The 21,125-nt window shown below is 41.9% G+C and overlaps 2 protein-coding genes across 2 annotated transcripts in view; both read left to right on the top strand.

Annotated features, from left to right (window-relative positions):
- The first annotated feature begins 2,799 nt into the window (after positions 1-2,799).
- On the top strand, positions 2,800-15,781 carry LOC134466771 (tryptase-2-like). Its single transcript, XM_063220646.1, has 7 exons — positions 2,800-2,845; positions 3,036-3,124; positions 4,562-4,641; positions 6,959-7,070; positions 8,141-8,306; positions 9,552-9,700; positions 15,480-15,781. Exons 1-7 carry the CDS (start codon positions 2,812-2,814, stop codon positions 15,648-15,650), a joined length of 801 nt encoding a protein of 266 aa, XP_063076716.1. The 5' UTR covers positions 2,800-2,811; the 3' UTR covers positions 15,651-15,781.
- A 3,087-nt stretch (positions 15,782-18,868) lies between these two features.
- The window catches only part of LOC134466770 (serine protease 33-like), an 8,378-nt gene continuing 6,121 nt past the window's right edge, over positions 18,869-21,125 (top strand). The window contains exons 1-3 of the mRNA XM_063220645.1: positions 18,869-18,937; positions 19,158-19,246; positions 20,970-21,043. Coding sequence (XP_063076715.1) covers positions 18,889-18,937; positions 19,158-19,246; positions 20,970-21,043 — 212 coding nt within the window. The 5' untranslated portion in view covers positions 18,869-18,888. The remainder of the gene's footprint in view (positions 18,938-19,157; positions 19,247-20,969; positions 21,044-21,125) is intronic.

Genomic DNA, 21,125 nt, shown 5'->3' with positions numbered 1-21,125 from the left:
TTTTTCTCAATAAAGTATTTTGCATCAAAATGTGTTTATCTGTCAGTGTGTTTTGCTTGTCTGTGTGTGTGTGTGTGCGTGTGTGCGCGCTTGCGTGTGTGTGTGTGTGTGTGTAAATCAGGGCAACAGTCACATTGAATGACACCAGAATGACATTACATTTCACTTAGCTGATGTTGTTATGCAAAGTTAGTCTATTGACAGTCTCAGGAGCAAGATCCATACCTATTCTTCATATTTGTAATGGTGGGATTTGAGTTGAATTTTCTCTAGATACAGGCTAAATTAAATTAGGCCTACAATACATTGCAATTTTACACTTTTATCCAAAGCAACTCGCAATTATTACTTTTGGTTACAGTCCCTGGAGCCATGTGGAGTTAGGTGCCTTGCCCATGCATTTTTCAACCATGGTCGAAGCTGTAGTGAGGCCACACACACCGTAATGGTTAGGGTAGGTTTCAAACAACCTGGAACGCTTCGATCAAGACCTACTAACCACTAGTCCTGGTAAATGTGGGACTAGAAGCTACAACTCTCTGGTCTCCAGAATAATTAAGCATTAGTCCAGTTAAGAGTGGGTTTCAAATCTACAACTCTCTGACATCTAGACTAACTTATAAGCATTACGCTTGGTAAGAGTGGGTTTCAAATCTGCAACCCTCTAATTTCTAGACTAACTTATATAGTGGATTGCCGGCTCCTTTAGGGTTGTTGTTGCCGTGTGGCGTCACGGCCCACGTCACCACGCCCTTGTGTCTGACTGCTATGGAGAAATTCTTATATATGGCTAGTTGCACATCAGCCGGTAAGCGGGCCGGGTTATCCCGGCGCCCCTTCCTGCCAGGCGGCAGCTCGGCAGCATTAGTCCTGGTAAAAGTAAGTTTCAAATCTACAACCCTCTGATATATAGACTAACCTACAAGCATTACGTAGGCCTGGTAAGAGTACAGGCCTCTGATCTCAACACCTACTGCCTCACTATTAGGCCTGGTAACAATGGGACTTGAATGTGCTATACCATTTGATTTCAAGACCAAGTCCATAACCATTAGGCCATTTTGTGTGTGTGTGTGTGTGTGTGTGTGTGTGTGTGTGTGTGTGTGTGTGTGTGTGTGTGTGTGTGTGTGTGTGTGTGTGTGTGTGTGTGTGTGTGTGTGTGTGTGTGTGTGTGTCTGTGCGCGCATACACACTAGGGTGCATCAAACGCCCCTCAAAAATGAGAACTTTGTAATATTCCACTCTTTTCTTGCAGTATTGTTCCTTTACACTATCATAACTCCCTTGTAAATTTCTAGCAAATTTGATTGATGTTGATGTTGATCGGGTATCAGCCAAGGGTGTTTAAAAAAAAAATCGGTATCGCATCGGCCATTAAAAAACCTGTATCGGTCGACCCCTAATTCAGAGACTTCAAAAATAGTTAGGATAGTCATGTGGAGGAATGCTCCAGTTGCTTTTCCACTTCCACGGGGCATCACAACACAAAAAAATCCGGCTAAATAATGGATACATGGGTATTCGATCATGGCTAAAAGATTAGAGAATGGGGGCTAAAATCTTGCTGAAGGAAGGCTCTAAAAAACAGGCACAGGGGATTGCAGCATTCTTCCAAATGATTCTCTTTACCAATTTTGACCAAAATAGTGTAAAAACACTTTTCAAGGATTTTGCTAAAATCGCCCATGCACGGCCATTCAAAATTGCCACCCTTTAAGGTTAGGGCAGTTTTTTGTGGGGTCGTCTGGAATTCAAATGGGGTCGCCTGAAATGTCTAGGGGTGAAAAAGAGAATGCTGATAAATATTACTAATTATAACATAAGAACTAGGTAAATATTTGGACTGAAACGCCACATACAGTGTTAGACTTTAATAAATATCTATATGTTTAATAGCATACAAGTTAGCTCATCATGGTTTTATTTTGGTTGCTAAAAAACATGTATGGGGTCCCTAGAAATTTGGGGTATTAAAATGGGGTCCCTGGCCGAAACAGGTTGGGAACCACTTGGTTAAGGTCTGTCATGGTGATTGGTGGGCATGGGCCAGTCATTGCCAGTAGGCGGGTTTGTCTAGTTTAGGTATTAGGCTAATAAAACACGACAATATACACCGAAGTGCAGTACAAGCAACAATGTATTTAAAGTTGGCCCTCTGGCTCAGCCGTGGGCTACACCGGCGAGCCGGTTTCGAGTCCGGCCCAGGTCATTTGCCGAGCCCTCCCCCCCTCTCGCTCCCCACTCACTGCCTGTCACCCTCTGAACTGCCCTGTCACAAAAACCTAAGCCTGATAATAAATTAATATAATAAAATAATAATAAAATAAATAGAAAGGTGGACAGTCAAAGAGAGGCCTCAGGTCAAAAGTCCATATTAAGGCCTTCTATCTATTTGGGGTGACAAAGAGGCCATTATGAGTTTTTAATTATTGTGTGTGCGTGCACGTGTTTGCGCGCACGCGTGTGTGTGTGTGTGTGTGTGTATGTGTGCGCGTGTACGTGTGTGTACAAGAGGTCTCTCGTGGGAAAGTATATGTGTTGTTTCTTATCTATTGTTTTTATCTAGGCCAATATCTGTGGCTATTTATCTGTGGCCTGTGTGTGTGTGTGTGTGCGTGCGTGTGTATGTGTGTGTGTGTGTGTGTGTGTGTGTGTGTGTGTGTGTGTGCATGCGCATGCGTGTGTGTATGGGCGGGTATGGGTATGGTGTTTTAATAGTGTATTTGTGTGTGTGAGGAGGGTTTGGTGTGTTTTAAAAGTGTGTGAGTGTCTGAGGAGACAGCAGATTGCAGCGTGATGCTCGGCGTCTGGATGTGTGTCGTGCTGCTGGTCAGCAATGCCTCAGGTCAGTGTCCCTTTACTGTGGTGTGTGTGTGTGTGTGTGTGTGTGTGTTTGTGTGTGTGTGTGTGTGGAGCCTCACGCTGTAGTGTGTGTGTGTGTGTGTGTTTGTGTATCCGTGTGTGTGCAGCCTCATGGTGTGGAGCATTGTGTGTGTATTGATTATCTGTATGTGTGTGTGTGTGTGTGAGTGTAGGCTCGTTGAGGAGTGCTGTGGTTGGTGGGCACGATGCAGAGCGAGGAAGTTGGCCTTGGATGGTCTACGTCTACCTGCAGACAATAAGGGTTTGTGTGTGTTTGTTTTTGTGCCCTTTAACCCGTTAAAGAGGCACTAGGTAGGATGACGTCTTTTGCGAGGTGCCCGTGGCACGCCTGTCTCAAAATCTACACCGTAATGAAAAAATGCTGTTCAAATAAATTCGCTGTGAGTTTTTCATCACGGACTGCCAGCAGTTGATACAAATCTGAATACGGTATGTAAAGCGATGTTTCAAATGAAAAGTGTTTCTCAAAACACTCGTTCGGTCCGACGCTGTCAAAAGTTGCATGTGGGGTTTTCTGACACTGCGTTACAATTTTGCTGTTACCAGAATGGCAATGACCAAGTCGTAGAACATTCCTAAAGGCCCTGTGTTATGTCATACTAGTGTAGTACTATACTAGTTAACTTTCCAATGACTATCACATTGTTCTACGAAATGCATTATGGGTATTCATTGTTCGTGTCAAACTCAAATTGACTGAGGGCCAAAATCAAAATCTGGGACGAAGTCGCGGGCCGAACTCAACATTTATTTCTTAGAATGGACTAAAATTGTGTGTACAAGCACTTCATATTCATAGTTAAATTTCACACACATTCTTTCCCATCATATATGGTAGTGTCTGCACATTCTGTGACAAACAAAAATACATGTTCTTGTTACGCTATACATTAATGTTGTATGGCCGTGGTCTGTCGGGGCAGCTGTGGTCTAGTAGTTAGAGAGTTGTCTTTCAATCTAGGGGTTGTAGGTTTGAAATCTATCTGACCTCTCCCTACATCTCCATCCATGGATGAAGTGCCTTTGAGCAAGGCACCTAACCCCACATTGCTCCAGGGACTGTAACCAATTCCCTGAAAAATAATAACTGTAAGTCGCTTTGAATTATAAAAAAAGCGTCAGCTAAGTGAAATATATTGTAATGTAATGTAATGTAGTATGTGGGCCAACTGTAATACATATTGGAAATGACCTTGCGGGCCGAATAAAATGGCTCCGCGGGCCTGATTTGGCCCCCGTCCTGAGTTTGACAGGACATGCACTGTATGTGTAACTGAAGTCATCTTGCGCAGTCTGCCACTCGGGGCTTGGGCCTTCCAGTCAAAGCTACAATTTGGCATGGGAGGCACATGTATGATACCACTGAGCTAAAGGGCTAGGCCAATAGTTCAGTGCTACCACATCTGTATGATGCTCTGGCAGGGAGGTTTACTAACGTTCTACCGACAAATTCCTACCACTGAATGGCCTTAACATGTGTGTCTATGACGGTGCACTGTATAATATTTTAGTAGTTCATTTCCAGACTTCATGCTGCTCATTCACAAATGTTACCTTTTCCTCCGATACCTACCATCGCCATTAAATTCTAACTATTCATTATGACCAGGATTTTTAAAAACTTTTTGCATGAAAAGGGGATCTTCTCCATGGGTCGCCATTTTGTTATGTGTTCTAGGAGCCATCTGTGTGTGGCGGTTCGCTCCTTAACAGCCAGTGGGTTCTGACTGCAGCTCACTGCAACCGGCATCATCCGTCGTGAGTTCCCCTTCTTTTCTTTTCCTTATCTCACTGTGTGTGTGTGTGTGTGTGTGTGTGTGTGTGTGTGTGTGTGTGTGTGTGTGTGTGTGTGTGTGTGTGTGTGTGTGTGTGTGTGCATGTGCATGTATGTCTAAGCACAGATTATTTCTTTATTTTTGATACACAACTTTGTTAATGTTTTGTTCATTATTACAGTAGTTAATTATGTACTGCATTGGATGTTTTTTATGCTGTTATGAAGTGTTACCATTCATTTTTGGCTAGGCCTATATCATGATTAAATTAGGGAACATGCTTGAACAGGACTGGTGGCGCATGCTGACGCTGTCGGTGTGAAAGGCAGAGTAGAACACACCGGCCGAAACTAAGCAGAAAGACCTAATTTGTCTCACTTCCATTCCGCGATGCCTTGGTGTGGAGCAGGCCTTGGTCCGTAGTCCTCTTTGTGTACTACTTGTAGTCCCTTTGGTTGAATTGGACAGTCTCCTTCAAATCCAAGAGCATCCAACACGTTGCGAAGGTACTGCAACCTTTTGTGATAGCAGCTAACTTTTGTCAAATCTGTAAATTTGACATTTATTTCATTACAAGGATAGCCCCTTGAGATGTGGCGTCTCCTGTGAGTGAGATGTGGGGGTCCTGATGGCAGTACAGTACAGTAAAAGAAAAAGATAAACAGAAATTGAGTACACACAGTAGACACAGACACAGACACACTCACTCTATTGCCGACATTGCTCCCCACACTACCTTACTACCCACCACCCAGCATACTAGAATATAATAATTTACAAGATAACAAAGTAATACCATTGATTGTAAAATAAATCAAATAAATGCAAAGAAAAAAGAGAGAGAGGAGGGAAAACAAGACAAAAAACAGACCAAATCATGAGAGACTGGAAACAACAAAAACAAACAAACAAACAAAAACACAACCCAACAACTAAGGCCATTCAGAAGCAAGCACAGGCTGTTTCAAAATAAGTGCTTAAAGGGACACTGTGTGAGATTTTTTGTTGTTTATTTCCAGAATTCATGCTGCCCATTCACTAATGTTACCTTTTTCATGAATACTTACCACCACCATCAAATTCTAGGTATTCATTATGACTGTAAAAATTGCACTTTTCATACATGAAAAGGGGGATGTTCTCCATAGTCCGCCATTTTGAATTTCCAAAAATAGCCATTTTAGCTGCAAAAATGACTCTACTTGGACCATACTAGAAAATATTTGTTTATTACTTAGTAAACTTTCATGTGAAGATCAAATTTGGCAATAGGCAGCCCAGTTTCAATGAGCAGCATAGTTGCAGTACCTTTTTTGACCATTTCCTCCATTTCCCTTTAAAGAAGATCTAAAAATATGAAGGGAGATGATGGACCTAAGTGATGAGGGAAGGCTGTTCCAAACTGATGGTGCCTTGAATTTAAATGCACGGTGACCGATTTCTTTTCTAATTCTGGGTGTAACTAAAAACAGAGTCAATGTTACGAAGGCTATAATGAGAGGAGTCTATAGCTTGAGTAACTTTATTACTTTATTATTAACGTGTCAAGAAGCTTACATAAATACACATCATGCCCACATGGACATGAGCATTTCAAGACACATGTAACATAGGTAATAGTCAGGAAGGGAAAAAGACTACAGAAAAATAAAAAGAATAATAAAAAATAAAATAAAAATTCTGCAAAAACATATTCTGTGAGAAGGTGTAGACAAATGTGCAAAAAAAACATACTCTGTGAATTGAGGTAGATAACAGTAACATGACCAGAAATGAGTGTTGACAGATACATCTACTATATAGTACTGTGGTGTAGAAGTTAGAATAAGACATAAATAGTATTCAAAGTAGAACATAGATCCTGGTAAGGTGCATGACAATGAGTAAAATGATCATAAAGCAGGTTGTGTACAGAGTATGATGGGGGGTGAAATTTCTCACACGTCACTGGTCTTGGGTGCCGGCCAGTTCAAAGTTTCATACATTGCACAGTGATGTTTCCTATAAGGGCACCTAAGTACAAATCTACAGAGACTGTTTGTTATATAGTACGTTGAGAGGACGAAGATGAGTTTCAGGAGTGTTATATTAGAGAATTAAATGGGTTTAGCTATCTTTTGTTTGATTTTAATGGAGTTCAGTGGAAGGCCCTCACCAGCCTAGCAAAAGAAGTGTAAGTCTCTTTGGTTAAATTGCAATGTAATGTAAAGTAATGTTAAAGTGTGTGTGCGTGCGTGCGTGCATTTTCAGTGGCACACACTTACATTGCTACCTTGTCTGTGTCGCTCACACACACGCAGGAAGCTCAGACTGGAGGAATCGTTTGTGCGTGTGGGAGTTTGGAAGTTAAAGAGAGAGGAAGAAGGACGCATGCTCCAGATCACACGCTTTGTGGCTCACAGTAACTACAAGGTGTGTGTGTGTGTGTGTGTGTGTTTTTGTATAATGTTTGTGTGTGTGTGTGCACATGCGTCTGTGTGTGTGTAGGTGTGTGTGTGTGTGTGTGTGTGTGTGTATCAGAGCTTTGAACCAGTTCAAGGAAGAAAATTGGAAAGCTGCAAACAAAAATACTGAATCAAACCAAGATATCGCAAAACACGCCCACTCAATGCAAAAGCGTGTGATCAAGTTGGGTCTCCTAAGGGGGCGCTGTCCCGTACTTCTTCTTCTCTTTTTGAGGTGTTTGCGCAAGACGTGCGCTACCGTCATCTACAGCGCTAAGGGGACTTCATTGATTCTCAACCTCGGGACTCCGAAGGTCTCCTAACCGAAGGTCTCCTAAAGGGGCGTTCACCCGACATAAAGTGGATACCGGGAAAGAAACAAAATGACGCTTCTTGTTAGATCCATCTTCTTTGCCGCAAACTTGTTCTATTTTTCTATTTTACATAGAATGGAACCAGGAACCAGGAACAGCAACACCCATTAAAAATAATGGTAACCGGTAACTCAAAGATGTGGGATTTTGTTGTCACCCACTGAGCGGCATAGGCACATCCCTTTATGTATAATAAGTTTGCGTTGAGGTAATTTTTCAGCCATTTGTTTAACGGGTGACACTGAATGAATTGTTCTGGAAACTTTTTTTTTTGTTTTTGTTCAATCCGGTCTGGGATTGTTTATTTAATGGTGGAACACAAAACCAAAAACGTGTTTCTGTTCGGAATGAACCAATCGGAAAAAGAAAAGGCTCATCCTTGTTATGTATTACGTGTGTGTGTGTGTGCACATTGTGTGTGTGCGTGTGCGTGTGCGTGTTTATAATGGCTGTTGAATAAAGCACAATACAAGTACTTCAGTCTTTGTGTGTGTGTGTGTGTGTGTGTGGGGGGGGGGGGTGTTAATGCATAGGACTTTATGTTTCTGATCAGTCCTTACCGACGGCTATGAAATTTGCTTCTATTCTTGCCACTACTTGGATCTGTAATGCTGCCCTACTGATGAGATCCAAATAAAAGTATGAATGTGTGTGTGTGTTGCAGTTGGAACGCCAGAGGCCACTGAATGATATAGCCCTCCTCCAGCTAAGCGTCACTGTGACCTTCGATAAATACATCGATCCTGTTCCCCTGCCTGCTGCCGAGGATGTCCTCAATACCGACGCAGAGTGCTGGGTCACCGGATGGGGCTACAAAAGCGAGAACAAACGTATGTGTGTGTGTGTGTGTTTGTGTGTGTGTGTGTGTGTGTGTGTGTGTGTGTGTGTGTGTGTGTGTGTGTTTGTGTGTGTGTGTGTGTGAAGATAATCCTCAAAAACGTAAACAGATTTCGGACCAACAGACCACTTTCAGTTTTGTCTTTGAAGATGAGTAATTTCATTTTGTTGTGGGAAAAAACAAGGCAGAAACCTTTTAACTCCACTCTCTATGATTTTTTTAAAAAATTCTATTTTAAAAAATGCTACTTTCAGAATAAATATACATTGCGTCGCAAAACTCATATAGTCATGGCAACTGACAATAATTTAACGACAGCAGCCAGGAGTGGAATTTGCACACCGATAGTCGATGCAATAATTTCTTTATTTGTATGTGCAAAATGTTGTCGGTCACCAGGCCTTCCTTAGTCCAGTGCTTGGCAAGGTCTGGTGGCGAAAACGTTTTGCACATGTGGGTAGCACTTGTACTGTACCCGTATATACCGTATGTAAAGAAATAAAGAAATTATTGCATCGGCTATCGGTGTGCGAGTTCCACTCCGCTTGCTGCTGTGCATAATTATTTGGGAACCTACACACCTATTAGGATTGGAGTACATGGCACGACACCCCTCTGATTTGTCTAAGGGCTTCCACACACCGGCTCCGACAAAGTGCTGAGCACTCCTCCGCAAAAAAATGTATTACATTGTTTTCAATAGAACTTCGTACACTAGCGCCGATGTCCGTGGACATTCGCGGTTGCCGGATAGCAATTAGAGATAAGTTCTATTTTCTCTGCGCCGCCCATTGACTATAACTGCTTTGTGTAAAATTGGGTTTGGGGGTCCGAATTATGTCGGAAGCGAAAGTGTGCCGCAGTGCTGTCGGAGCCAATGTGCGGCCGGCCTAAGAAATAATTTTACTAATACTAATTTACTAATAATTTTAATTCGGGTCGTTCCCTTCCATGCACGCTTGTTGCTGAACGACGACACTTATGGCAAGGAGACAGAAACAATGCATGCATCATCTCTCTAATCAAAACACGTCTTGATCCCCAGTCGTTGACCAGAATTAATAAATGAAGGTGCTTCGTAGAAACACGATGGAGAATAATTTTACTTCTAATGTCTTAATTTAGAATTTCTAACACAATACACAGGTGTACTGTGTAATGTAAATTTGACAATTGTTGAGTCATGTATCGTGTGTTTACACTAGCTTTGTACAGTAGCTTCCATTCCTCTTTGCAGGTCCGTTGCCAGGTGACCAGACTCTGCAGGAGCTGCAGGTTCCTCTGCTAGATGACGCCATCTGCAAGTCCATGTATCCCATATCTAAAAAGCACCCCAAACTCATGCTGTGTGCCGGATACCTAATGGGGGGAAAGGACGCCTGCCAGGTGTGTGTGTGTGTGTGTGCCAGTGTCCATGGCAGCTCGTGATAGAAGTCAAGGGAATTTCCGCACATAAGGCCATATTAGGGTGCATCAAACGCCCCTCGAAAATGAAAACTTTGCAATATTCCACTCTGCTCTTGCAGTATTGTTCCTTTCAGGGTTCGAATTATAACTTTGACCCTATGGGGCTCTCAGACAACTTTTTGGACCGGGGGTTTGAGGGGGGCTCCTTATCTTATCTTAGACGCAATTTCATGCTTTTTAATGCATTTTTGTCCAGCGTAATGCTGTGCCACGCCGAAAAAACTGAGAAAAAACGGACGTCCGTCCTAAATACGGACGTCTGGCACCCTATAGACTACACAACACGAGTGGAGATGAAATTGAAATGATTGTTTTAGCATTTGTAGGCTAGACCTGTTTTGCATCTCGTTTCACCTTTTTACTGTGCATTAAAGATGTAATTAGTGATGATCGACTGTGCGTCATGTATGAAATTTTAAAACGTTATCCAGAGGGAGAAAGGAATGTAATTCTCTTACCATGATTGGGAGACAAACGGACCACGCGCTACTCTTTTTAGCTGTTAGATGATTATTCCAGGAAGATGCTGATGTCCTTAGGCTATAGTTTTTTTTTTCTATCCAAGTCATCAAACAGTGAGGCGCAGGGCACTTAGTTTGTTTATCTTTGTTGGATCATCTGTGTCATTGCAACCCGAAGTCCCTTTCCCATTCCGCTATTAAGTTTTTGGTTCAGAATAACCCAGCAGTTTGATAACCATGGCTGCACATTACCTACAGATCCACTCACCACTTTTATTCCTGCCAGTTGTTTGCGCAAGACTACCATGAACAGATACCAATTATTTTTCATAACTTTAGACATAGCCTACTGTCCCATTCATCCAAGCATCCGAAGTAGTGCTCAGTGGAGCTAGTTTTCTGGTTAGTGGATGCTAGCTAGGACTGTTCTCTGCAAAGTCCAACAAAAGCTTTTTTGATGCATGACGATGGCGGCATGCATTTAACAATATATATAGGCCCTATATTTTAATTGATTTCGACGAAACGGAAGGTTACCAGTAGGCTACTTTTTTAGATTCAGATGCAGGCGGCGTTATCTTCGGATGGTTTGCGTGCATGGTGGTGTGGTGGTGATGAAATGCAGGCGATACAAAATTGTGGTTGTAGGGGGATTTGGAATGAGTTTTATGCATGATTATATTAGCCAATTTATTATTGTGTTGTAGGTCTCTTGTTTTAAGATGACTAGTCCTACAGCTATTAGTCTATGGTAAATGTGAGAGACTGTCTCATTTATGGGAGGGAATGGGGGCTCAGCTCCCATTGGCTCCAACGTAATTTGAACACAGGTTCCTTTGCACGATCATAACTCCCTTGTAGATTTCTAGAAAATTTGATTGATGTTAAATGGTGGTGTGGATCGGCACTGCCCTCACGATCCAATTCGATCACAATTCGGGAGGTAGTAGATTCGATTTGATTCTATTAGATCCAATCTGATCCGATTCAATTCTACAATGCATTGCAATGCATTACATTTCTACTGAACGCAAAGCAAATGTTCAGCCATGATGAGGAAATACAAGTAGTCAGATACTGAGCAACAATTTATTGGCTGTTTTCTGTATCAGTCTGTATCAGTCTTGCAATGTTTTGAAGTGTTTTTATTTAATTTAACATTCATTTGTATCCATGGAAGTAATTGAAACTTAAAAAAATTGCCGGATTGATTCTGGAACTTGCCGGATCTGGATCTGGATTGTCCATGCCCCGGATCGATTCGGATCGCCGAATCGATCATTGTTGACACCACTAATGTTAAAGGGTGGCACAATAGGTACAAATGGTAGTAAATGGGCATTTTTAAAGTGAAAAGTGAAGTGAAAGTGAAAGCCCATTGGGAAACTCCAACTCCCATTGTCATTGTGACACAGCACTCCACAGCACACAAGTGAACACTGCACACTGCACACAACGAAATTGCATTTATGCCTCACCCGTGCAAGGGGGTAGCCCTCAGTGGCGCCCCATGGGGAGCAGTGCGGTGGGACGGTACCATGCTCAGGGTACCTCAGTCATGGAGGAGGATGGGGGAGAGCTCTGGTTAATTACTCCCCCCACCAACCTGGCGGGTCGGGAGTCTAACCAGCAACATTTGGGCTCCAAGTCTGACGCCCTAACCGCTCACCCATGACAAATTTAGATTTAGCTAAATCTGTGCAAAGTCTATTTTAAGACTGTTTTGATCAAAAACAGTAAGGACAGTCATTTGGAAGAATGCTCCAGTTGTCTTTCCACTTCCCCAGAACATTAAAAAAACCAAAATGGGTAAATAATGGATATATGGGTGTTCAAACATGGCTAAAAGAGTAGTAAAATGGGCCTAAAGAGTGAAATTGGGCCTCCTGAAGAAAGGCTCTAAAAACAGAAACGGAGAATTTCAAATCTGGGAAAGTGCAAAGGGAACTGGAGCATTCTTACAAATGAGGCTCTTTACTAGTTTTGACCAAAAACACTTTTCAAGGATTTTGCTAAAATAGCCCATCCACTGCCATTCAAAATTTCAAGCATATTGTGCAACCCTTTAACATTTACCAAATTTGATAAGATTTTGCGCGGGTATTATGTTAATCCAAAGGAACAATTCTGCCAAAGCAGAGCAGGATTTTCAGACGTTGGGGTGTTTGATGCACCCTAGGCCATATCACATGTAATTGTTGACGTAAAATGAAGTGGTAATAGATGGGGCAAGACACACACCTTGTGCCAGTGTTCAAAACCTTGGGTGAAGTTTTGGGGCCGGATTCACTAAAGGCACTTTTCCACACACAGTACAACCCGGCTGTGTTGTGTCTTCCTCAGTGGTGTTGTTAAGTCAGTCATGTTTCTGTTTCCATTACAAGCCGGGTTACCCAGAGAATGCGTTATGCTTTTAGCGTTGTCACGTAGCATTACTTTACGTAGGCTATTTGACTAACGTAAGGCCAACAGATATCTAATCTATCGAAGTAGGCTATAGAGTGAGTCCAATATGTATTTGATCCCTTGCTGATTTTGCCGGTTTGCCCACTAATAAAGACATGATCAGTCTATAAATTTATGATAATATGTATTCAAACATGGAGAGACAAAATATCAAAAAGAAATTCCAGAGAATAACTTAAAATAATATATTTTAATTTATTTGTATTTAATTTAGGCAAATAAGTATTTGACCCCTCTAGCTAAAGAAGATAAAAGTGCTTTGTGTCAAAGTCCTAGTTGTCTAGTACTGAGGTCAGATGCTTCTTTTAGTTGATGATAATGTTTGTGCATATAGTAGAAAATATTTTTGCCCATTTTTCTTTGCACATTATCTCTAAAACATTAATAGTTTGTGGCTGTAGCTTGGTAAATGGGAGGTTCAGTTCTCTCCATAGAATTACTATAGGGTTAATATTTGGAGACTGTCTAGGCCACTTCATGACTTTAATATGCTTCTTATTGAGCCACTCCTTCGTTGCTTTGACTGTATGTTGTGTATTATTGTCATGTTGGGAGATCCAAAAATGGCCCACCCTTCAGTGTAGTGGTGGAGGGAAGGACGTTTGCACTCAGGATTGCACATTACACGTCTCCCTCCCTCGTTGACGAAGTTGTCCTGTGCCTTGGCCAGACAAACACCCCCAAACCATAATGATACCACTTTCATGCATGATGGTGAGGAGGGTGTTCTTGGGATCATAGACAGCAGTACTCTTTCGCAAAACACATTGAATTGTAATAATGCCAAACAGCTTGATTTTGGTTTCATCTGACTACAGCTCCTCCTTATCATATCCTAAACCAGTCTGATGTCCGTTGGCAAACCTCAAGTGGGACTGCACAGGTTCCTTCTGAAGTAGAGGTACCATGTGTGCACTACAGGATTTTAAACCTCTGTGGCATTAAGTGCTACCAGTAGTTTTCTCAGTGATTTTGGTCCCAGTAGCTTTGATATCATTGCCTAGTTCATCCCGTACAGCTCTAGGGTGGTTTCTTTCTGTTCTCATGATTATCAAATCCCTACAAAAGGTCAAATCTTGTATAGAACCCCAGATAGGCTGATGGATAGTCATTTTGTATTCCTCACATTTTGGAAGAAATGCATCAACAGCTGGGTCATTAATACTCAGTCTCTTTCTTGTGGCTTTGCAGCCCATTTAATCTTTGTTCAGGTCTAAAATCGTGTCCCTGATATCATTTGACCACACTTTGGTCTTTCTCATGCTGGTGAGGTTGGAGTGTGACTGATTCACTCATACTATGGACTGATTCTGCTGATTCAATGTGTCTTTTATGCATGTTAGTATGTACAGGTGTCTTTAATTCAGATGACAAGTTGATCGGAAGTGACCATCTGGTCTGTGGGCCCGGAACTGTAATCAGTTGGCAGGGGATCAAATACTTATTTTGCTCGATGAAATGGAAATAAATTAATATATATTCTCTTCAGTTAATTTCTGGATTTTCTTTTTGATATTTTGTCTCTCCATATTAGAATACATATTATCATAACATTTATTGACCGATCATGTCTTTGTTAGAAGGCAAACCAACAAAATCAGCAAGGGATCAAATACATATTGGACTCACTGTACGTGACATCATATTTGGATACTACAATGTTGATTTCTGCCGTCGATTTTAATATCAAAGTAATTTAAAGTTAAATTAAAGAGTGGTCTAAGGTAGTTGATTGGATGGCTGCCATGATTGTTTTTTGAATCACGGGTGAGGGCGAGCTCATGCACAACATTCTGGGTAGAAAGCAGCAACTTTCCCTTTCTGCTCGGTTCAGCTCTCTCTCTCTCTCTCTCTCTCTCTCTCTCTCTCTCTCTCTCTCTCTCTCTCTCTCTCTCTCGTTAATGCGATCTTGGGAATTTCTTAATTTTTCTTAAGAATCACCCTAAGATATATCTTAAGAATAGTTTTGTGAATGCAGCTTCTGGAATCGTAACCCACTGTGGTCAGTGACACAGGAGGTTACGGTAAGTAGCTTAAAGGAGAAATCCGGTGTAAAATTGTTTAAATAGTGTTAAAACATGATGCTGAGGGCTAACTCTGGCCACATACTTCAACTCCATTCGTGCCCTGCATTCAGAATTCCAAGCGCTAGTCAGAATTCCAGAGCTAGTTGAAATTTAGCTTCTGCTGTGATGGGTGATGGTTAAGGAGCAACTGACTGTGAAGAATTAACACCCATGGACCCCAGAGAATTGTACAGCTGAGAGGCAGTACATGGATGTATGGTGTATTGAACAGTTATTTTACTTTTACCAGGGGGAAAACAATTGAGATTTAAAAAATCTCTTTTTTAAGGGTCCTATCCAAGAGGCACCACAATTTACAAAGTTACAAAGTACTTTACATGATTAATTTATATTTTATTGGTGTGGGTTGCTTGCCTGTTGAAAATGCTTGCCTGTTGCTTGCCTGTTGCCGCTGGCTATGAAATCAGGGTGTTAATACAATTTGCTTCTGAGTGGGTGTGGTGTTAAGTCTGAGAACCCAGTTGCTAAATGAGGATAAACAAATTCACCATTGCAGTCAGGTAAGGTGTCATCACCCACTGTTTTCATTTGCCCTGCAAGATTAAAAAAACCCTCTTCTCTTTGGTGTGTGTGTGTGTGTGTGTGTGTGTGTGTGTGTGTGTGTGTGTGTGTGTGTGTGTGTGTGTGTGTGTGTGTGTGTGTGTGTGTGTGTGTGTGTGTGTGTGTGTGTGTGTGTGTGTGTAGGGTGACTCTGGTGGTCCGCTGGTGTGTAAGTTCTCTAAAGGCTTCGTCCAGGTGGGAGTGGTGAGTTTTGGTGACGGCTGCGCTCGTATCAATAAGACCGGAGTCTACACGCGTGTGCAGCACTACCTCCGCTTCATAAATGATACCATCACCAACTACAGCCCCTCCTAGAGGCCAGAATAAGCTGTTGCAGTGAATATACCACATAGTCCTACAGCGCCCCTTGTGGACAGCCTTTGCTATTACACCATGGACACTATGTCCTATAAAGCATTCTATTCTCTTCTTTTGTCTCATTAAAGTCTCTTGCATCAAAGTCTCTTGCATCAAAGTCTCTGGTCATCCATTTGCTTTCAAATTGTCTGTGTGTAAAATGGGAAGTTTCAAAAGAGTTGAGAATGCTTCTCTCTGGTCAAATACTCTCAGGCAGTAATTGAAGAGTTCAGATGCAAAACCCCCTAAGTGCATTTTCAGAAAATAATCTTAATTCATTTTTATTTAATACAAAGCTATCAAAATGGCATATTTTTGTATTTTATTTATGTAATATCACTATTTATATGTATTATCAAGTACATGAATGTAAACCAAACCAACAACGGGGTTCTCTAAAAATGTAGGAGTGCAGGTCTTCAGAAATGGAGTTAGGGGGTTTTGCATCTGAACTCTTCAATTGTACATTACAACATTGCCCATCTAAAAAACTCAGTGTTCCTCATGCAGACGAGAACCCTTAGTGTAGTTTAGTTTGGTGTGCTAATTTCTGTTGAGAGTTTACTCAGCCAATTACGTGCCACGTTACTGACTGACTTAAGTTTGACCAGAAAGCTATATGGAAGACGGGCATTGGATGCATGGAGGTATTATAAGGTGCCCAACCACAAACCTGTAAAGGTCTGTGTGCCCAACACTAAACTCGAGCACCCACCTATCATCATGAGCGAAGTGCATGTCGGAAATGCGTGAATTTGTGAAAATGGTGACGAGGAAGTGCCCTGCTAATCGGCGAAGCTAACCAGCCAAATCCTGAACCCCTTGTCCTAATCCTCTCCAATGTGTCTCTCCCACTCGCTTCCTGTCTCCTTTCATACTGTGCTATCAAAATAAAGGCCAAAGAGCCGCCAAAATACTTTGAAAAATGAATAAATGCATAAATAAATGGTGGTATTTCATGCATCATGCAGTCATGAGGGTCATGCCAACTGCTACGTCTCCTGATGTTTTCATTACCTTCGCCGAGACAAGGTCGGCGAAGGTTATGTTTTGACCGCTGTGTATTTATTTATTTGTGAATATGTTTGTTTGTTTGTACTTCGTATAACTCAGACAGAACTGAGCCGATTTTTATGAAATTTAGTGGGATGATTGGTCATGACCCAAGGAACAATCGATTACTTTTTGGGAGTGATTAGGTCAAAGGTCAAGGTCAAGGTCACGAAAAGGTCAAAAACGTTTTTCTTTGCCAAGCACTATATGCCAGAACAACGTGTGCATGCTGAATTGAATAAGAGGTCAAGACTGGGCCAAAAATGTAATATTATGATATTCCGGTCCGATTTAAATGAAACTAACACCAAAATTTGGAGAATGTTATGCCCCACACTTTGAAGATGGCCAGAAAAAAATAAGTGGCGTAGGCGAAGGTTTGCGCTCTACCGAGTGCCCGTTCTAGTTATTATTTTAATCAAATGCTTTTTACCTCCGCCAAGGAGGTAATGTTTTCGGTCACATTCTTTGTTCACCTTCATTCTTCACCATTGCTGGCCTATAAATCTAGACGCCCCTAGTGCCCAGAAATTGAATTTTGGGAATTGCGAGTCTGCGCTCTCTGAGTGCTTCTAGGTATTGCTATAATTTCATCTCAAAAGATATGTACAGTACAAGGTGTTAATGAAACAAGTTTAAAACAAAACAAAATAACAAACACACCCCATCCCCAACCAACTCATCCTCGAGCTCAAAATACATTACAAGTCATGAAAATGAATGCACATGAAAAAACATAAATGTAGGCCTATACAAAAACACAAATCACTTTATTCACATTCACATCATGAGTAATTGTACGATACTTTGTCTTTGACCAAAGAATCGGCATCCCATGCACAAATTGTTTTTTGTTCTTCCATTACATTACATTGCACCTAGCTGACCCTTTCATTTATTCAAAGCGACTTACAGTTATTATTTTTCAGGGCATTGGGTACAGTCACTGGAGCAATGTGGGGTTAGGTGCCTTGCTCAAGGGCACATCAGCCATGGATGGACATGTAGGGTGAGGTCAGGTAAGGGGGGATTTGAACCTGCAACCCCTAGATTGAAAGACCAACTCGCTAACCACTAGGCCAGCCACTGACTCAAAGCATCCGCACCACCGATCTCTCCATCATAACAATGTCCAGACAGGAGTATGCCTGTAGGTGCCGTGGTACAGGTATATATTAGCAAGGTTTGAGTTGTAGATGGCAACTCAACACCATCTCAATACCAATCTCAATCCCAATCTCAATACCAACATAGCAAGCCACTGCCTTTCATGCTAGCCTTTTTAAGATAGTTTTAGTCATAGAGAGAAAAATGTCAGCACACTTAAATCCTCTTTGTAGGAAGGTCAGTAGAGACAGAAAGCTTGGCTTATTAAAAAGAACACAAAGAGGATTTAAGTGAGCAGGCATTTTTCTTTCTATTTTACACAGTTTTTGTTGATGTTTGGCACCTTTGAATCGAGAGTGCAGTGTGATCCGGTGGGATATAGTTTCAGTTATAACCTTATTGTCACCAAAATGGTAATGATTATTTCATGAAGACTATCTGCATTGTCATAGCAATGTCACTTTGATGTAGTTGAGTGTTTTCACCAAAGCGTGAGTAGGCCCATTGATGGGGCCCATCTGCAGTAAGAGGTTAACCCTTTCATTCAGAGGTTCCGTTATAACCTCATTCTCACCTAAATGGTAATAAGTGACACAGCACTCCACAGTACACAAATACACACTGCGCACAACGAAATTGCATTTAAGCCTCACCCGTGCAAGGAAAAGATCTGCCTGTCTGTGTGTGTGCGTGTGTGTGTGTGTGTCTGTGTCTCTCTGTGTGTGTGTAAGTATTATCACAGTTTTGACAGTCGGACATTTCGATTTTAATCTAATCTGACACTTAGGCAACATATAGTGTACTTTCAGAGAAAAATGTGTGTGTGTGTGCATCTGTGTGTGCGTGCGTGTGTACATTTGTGCATGTGTGTGTGCGTATTGGTGTGTGAGAATGTATTCACATGCTGTGAGTGAGAAGAAAGTGTGTGTATCTGTGGTATAAAATGTGTGTGTATTTGTGTGTGGGTGGGGGGGCGTGGTATTGTATTTTAAAAGTGTGTGTGAGTGTGTGTGAGGAGACAGCAGATTGCAGCGTGATGCTCGGCGTCTGGGTGTGTGTTGTGCTGCTGGTCAGCAATGCCTCAGGTCAGTGTCCCTCTACTGTGTGTGTGTGTGTGTGTGTGTGTGTGTGTGTGTGTGTGTGTGTGTGTGTGTGTGTGTGTGTGTGTGTGTCCACTGTTTGTGTGTGTGTAATGCAGTGTGTGTGTGTGTGTGTCCACTGTTTGTGTGTGTAATGCAGTGTGTGTGTGTCCACTCTTTGTGTTTGTAATGCAGTGTGTGTGTGTGTGTGTGTGTATGTGTGTAGGCTCGTTGAGGAGTGCTGTGGTTGGTGGACACGATGCAGAGCGAGGAAGTTGGCCTTGGATGGTCTACGTCTACATAATGGAAGGACCGGTCTGTTTCTCTCTCTCTCCGTCTCTCCGTCTCTCTCTCTCTCTCTCTCTCTCTCTCTCTCTCTCTCTCTCTCTCTCTCTCTCTCTCTCTCTCTCTGCCTTGTAATATGTAATATGATTTGTGACTTGTTGACTTGGACTTGAGTTGACTGAAATTGCTGTTTTCATGACTTGTGACCCGAGTACGTAGAGTGCTTAGGGCACCAAGCAGTGTTTGGCCCCCAAAATTAGGGCATCGTAAATTGAGATTGACTAAAAAGCGTAATGAAAAAATATTTAATATTTATTTGTTATAGGTTATTATTATTTAATTATGAGGAGGACCTCCTGTTGTCCTCAGGGCCTCCAAAACCTCCAAAGCAGCGTCCCTGCTTGTGACTTGAATTGAGAAATAAGTAAAGACTTGAGACTTTACTTGAATTACTTGAATTTGTTTATCTTGGTGTCGAGAGAGATGAACAGACCAAGGATATGGATCACTGGAACCATGTCGTATGGTCTGAAGAGACCAAGATAAACAAATTGGCTTTAGATTGTGTCATGCATGTGTGGTGGTAAACAAGTGAGTTTTACAAAAAATGTTTTTCCTATTGATACTCAAGCATGGTAGTGGGACTGACAGTTTGGGGATGCATGAATGCTGTCAACATCGGAAATCTGAATTACACCTCACTGATTCTTGAGAAAGTGGCTAAAACAGGTTGTAGTGTTGAAAGAAAAAAACCCAAGTGAATTATAAAACAATATGGTATATCCCAATAGACAAAGATAGGCTTTTCAGAAATGCACAAGGCCAATCTCCCCATTTTGTATTTTTCTCTGATCATACCTTGTTTTTTGTCAACACCGTCAGACACAATTAAAAGCAATTAAAATGGTATTCATTTGGTTGCATATGTATCTGAAGTTTTCAAGTCATTATGTGCATTTTTTGGTTCACTAAATATGCCGTATTCTCTAGGAAGTAGGTCACTGATTCTTGAAAATGTGGCAAAAAAAAGGTTTTAAGTTGTTCAAATCCAAAATATAGAGGGGTATTATCATAGACAGAGGTCTTGGCTGTGCAGCGAATGTATCGGCCAACCTCCCCATATTTTACATTTTTCATAAAATAGGCTCTTTCTGTGTTTTGTCAACAGCGTCAAACAAAATTAGAAGTAGACTGGTTCACTTGAACCATGAGACTTCAAACACTAAAATGACAGGTGTTTCCGTTATATAGCAGATACTGCCCGAGCTCTGCGTGGCGCTCCGCACTCCCGCTCTCGAGAATGTTTATCACGTAGACATTTCTGGGGCTTGGCAGTATTTCAGCACCACGGCCAGAGATCTTGCCCAATATGCCAGAGATATCTTCTAACAAGCCCTTAGTAACCATCTCTGAATACGTAATCCAGCTAATCTAAGCTTCTTGAGTGCAGTGGTTTGCGTGGACCCTGTGAAGCACTTTGATGATCAGTCAAAGGGGTTCACCTGCGAGAGCCACATGATCACGAGAAGCCCATTCTCCAGCTAGAACAAAGATGTGGGCCTATGCATACATGCTGAATCCAAATTTCAGATAGTGAGACTTGTACGTGTGAGATTTTTCCAACATTTATATCATGGTTTCACAGTGTATTTGCCCATCATGACATTCCTAGTCATTGGGTACGTATGTACGTGTGTGTGTGTGTGTGTGTGTGTGTGTGTGTGTGTGTGTGTGTGTGTGATCTCTCCTCCAGATGACACAGCCGTGTGGGGGTTCTGTGATCACTGATCAGTGGGTTCTCACCGCGGGACATTGCATCTACGAACCGTGAGTTCACTTTCCTGTGTGTGTGTGTGTGTGTGTGTGTGTGTGTGTGTGTGTGTGTATGTGACTTGTCTTTTGGGGGGCA

The sequence above is a fragment of the Engraulis encrasicolus genome, chromosome 17 (assembly GCF_034702125.1).
Source record: "Engraulis encrasicolus isolate BLACKSEA-1 chromosome 17, IST_EnEncr_1.0, whole genome shotgun sequence".
Lineage (NCBI taxonomy): Eukaryota > Metazoa > Chordata > Actinopteri > Clupeiformes > Engraulidae > Engraulis > Engraulis encrasicolus.
The sequence above is the reverse complement of the archived record's forward strand: the minus strand, read 5'-3'. Positions and strand labels throughout refer to the sequence as shown.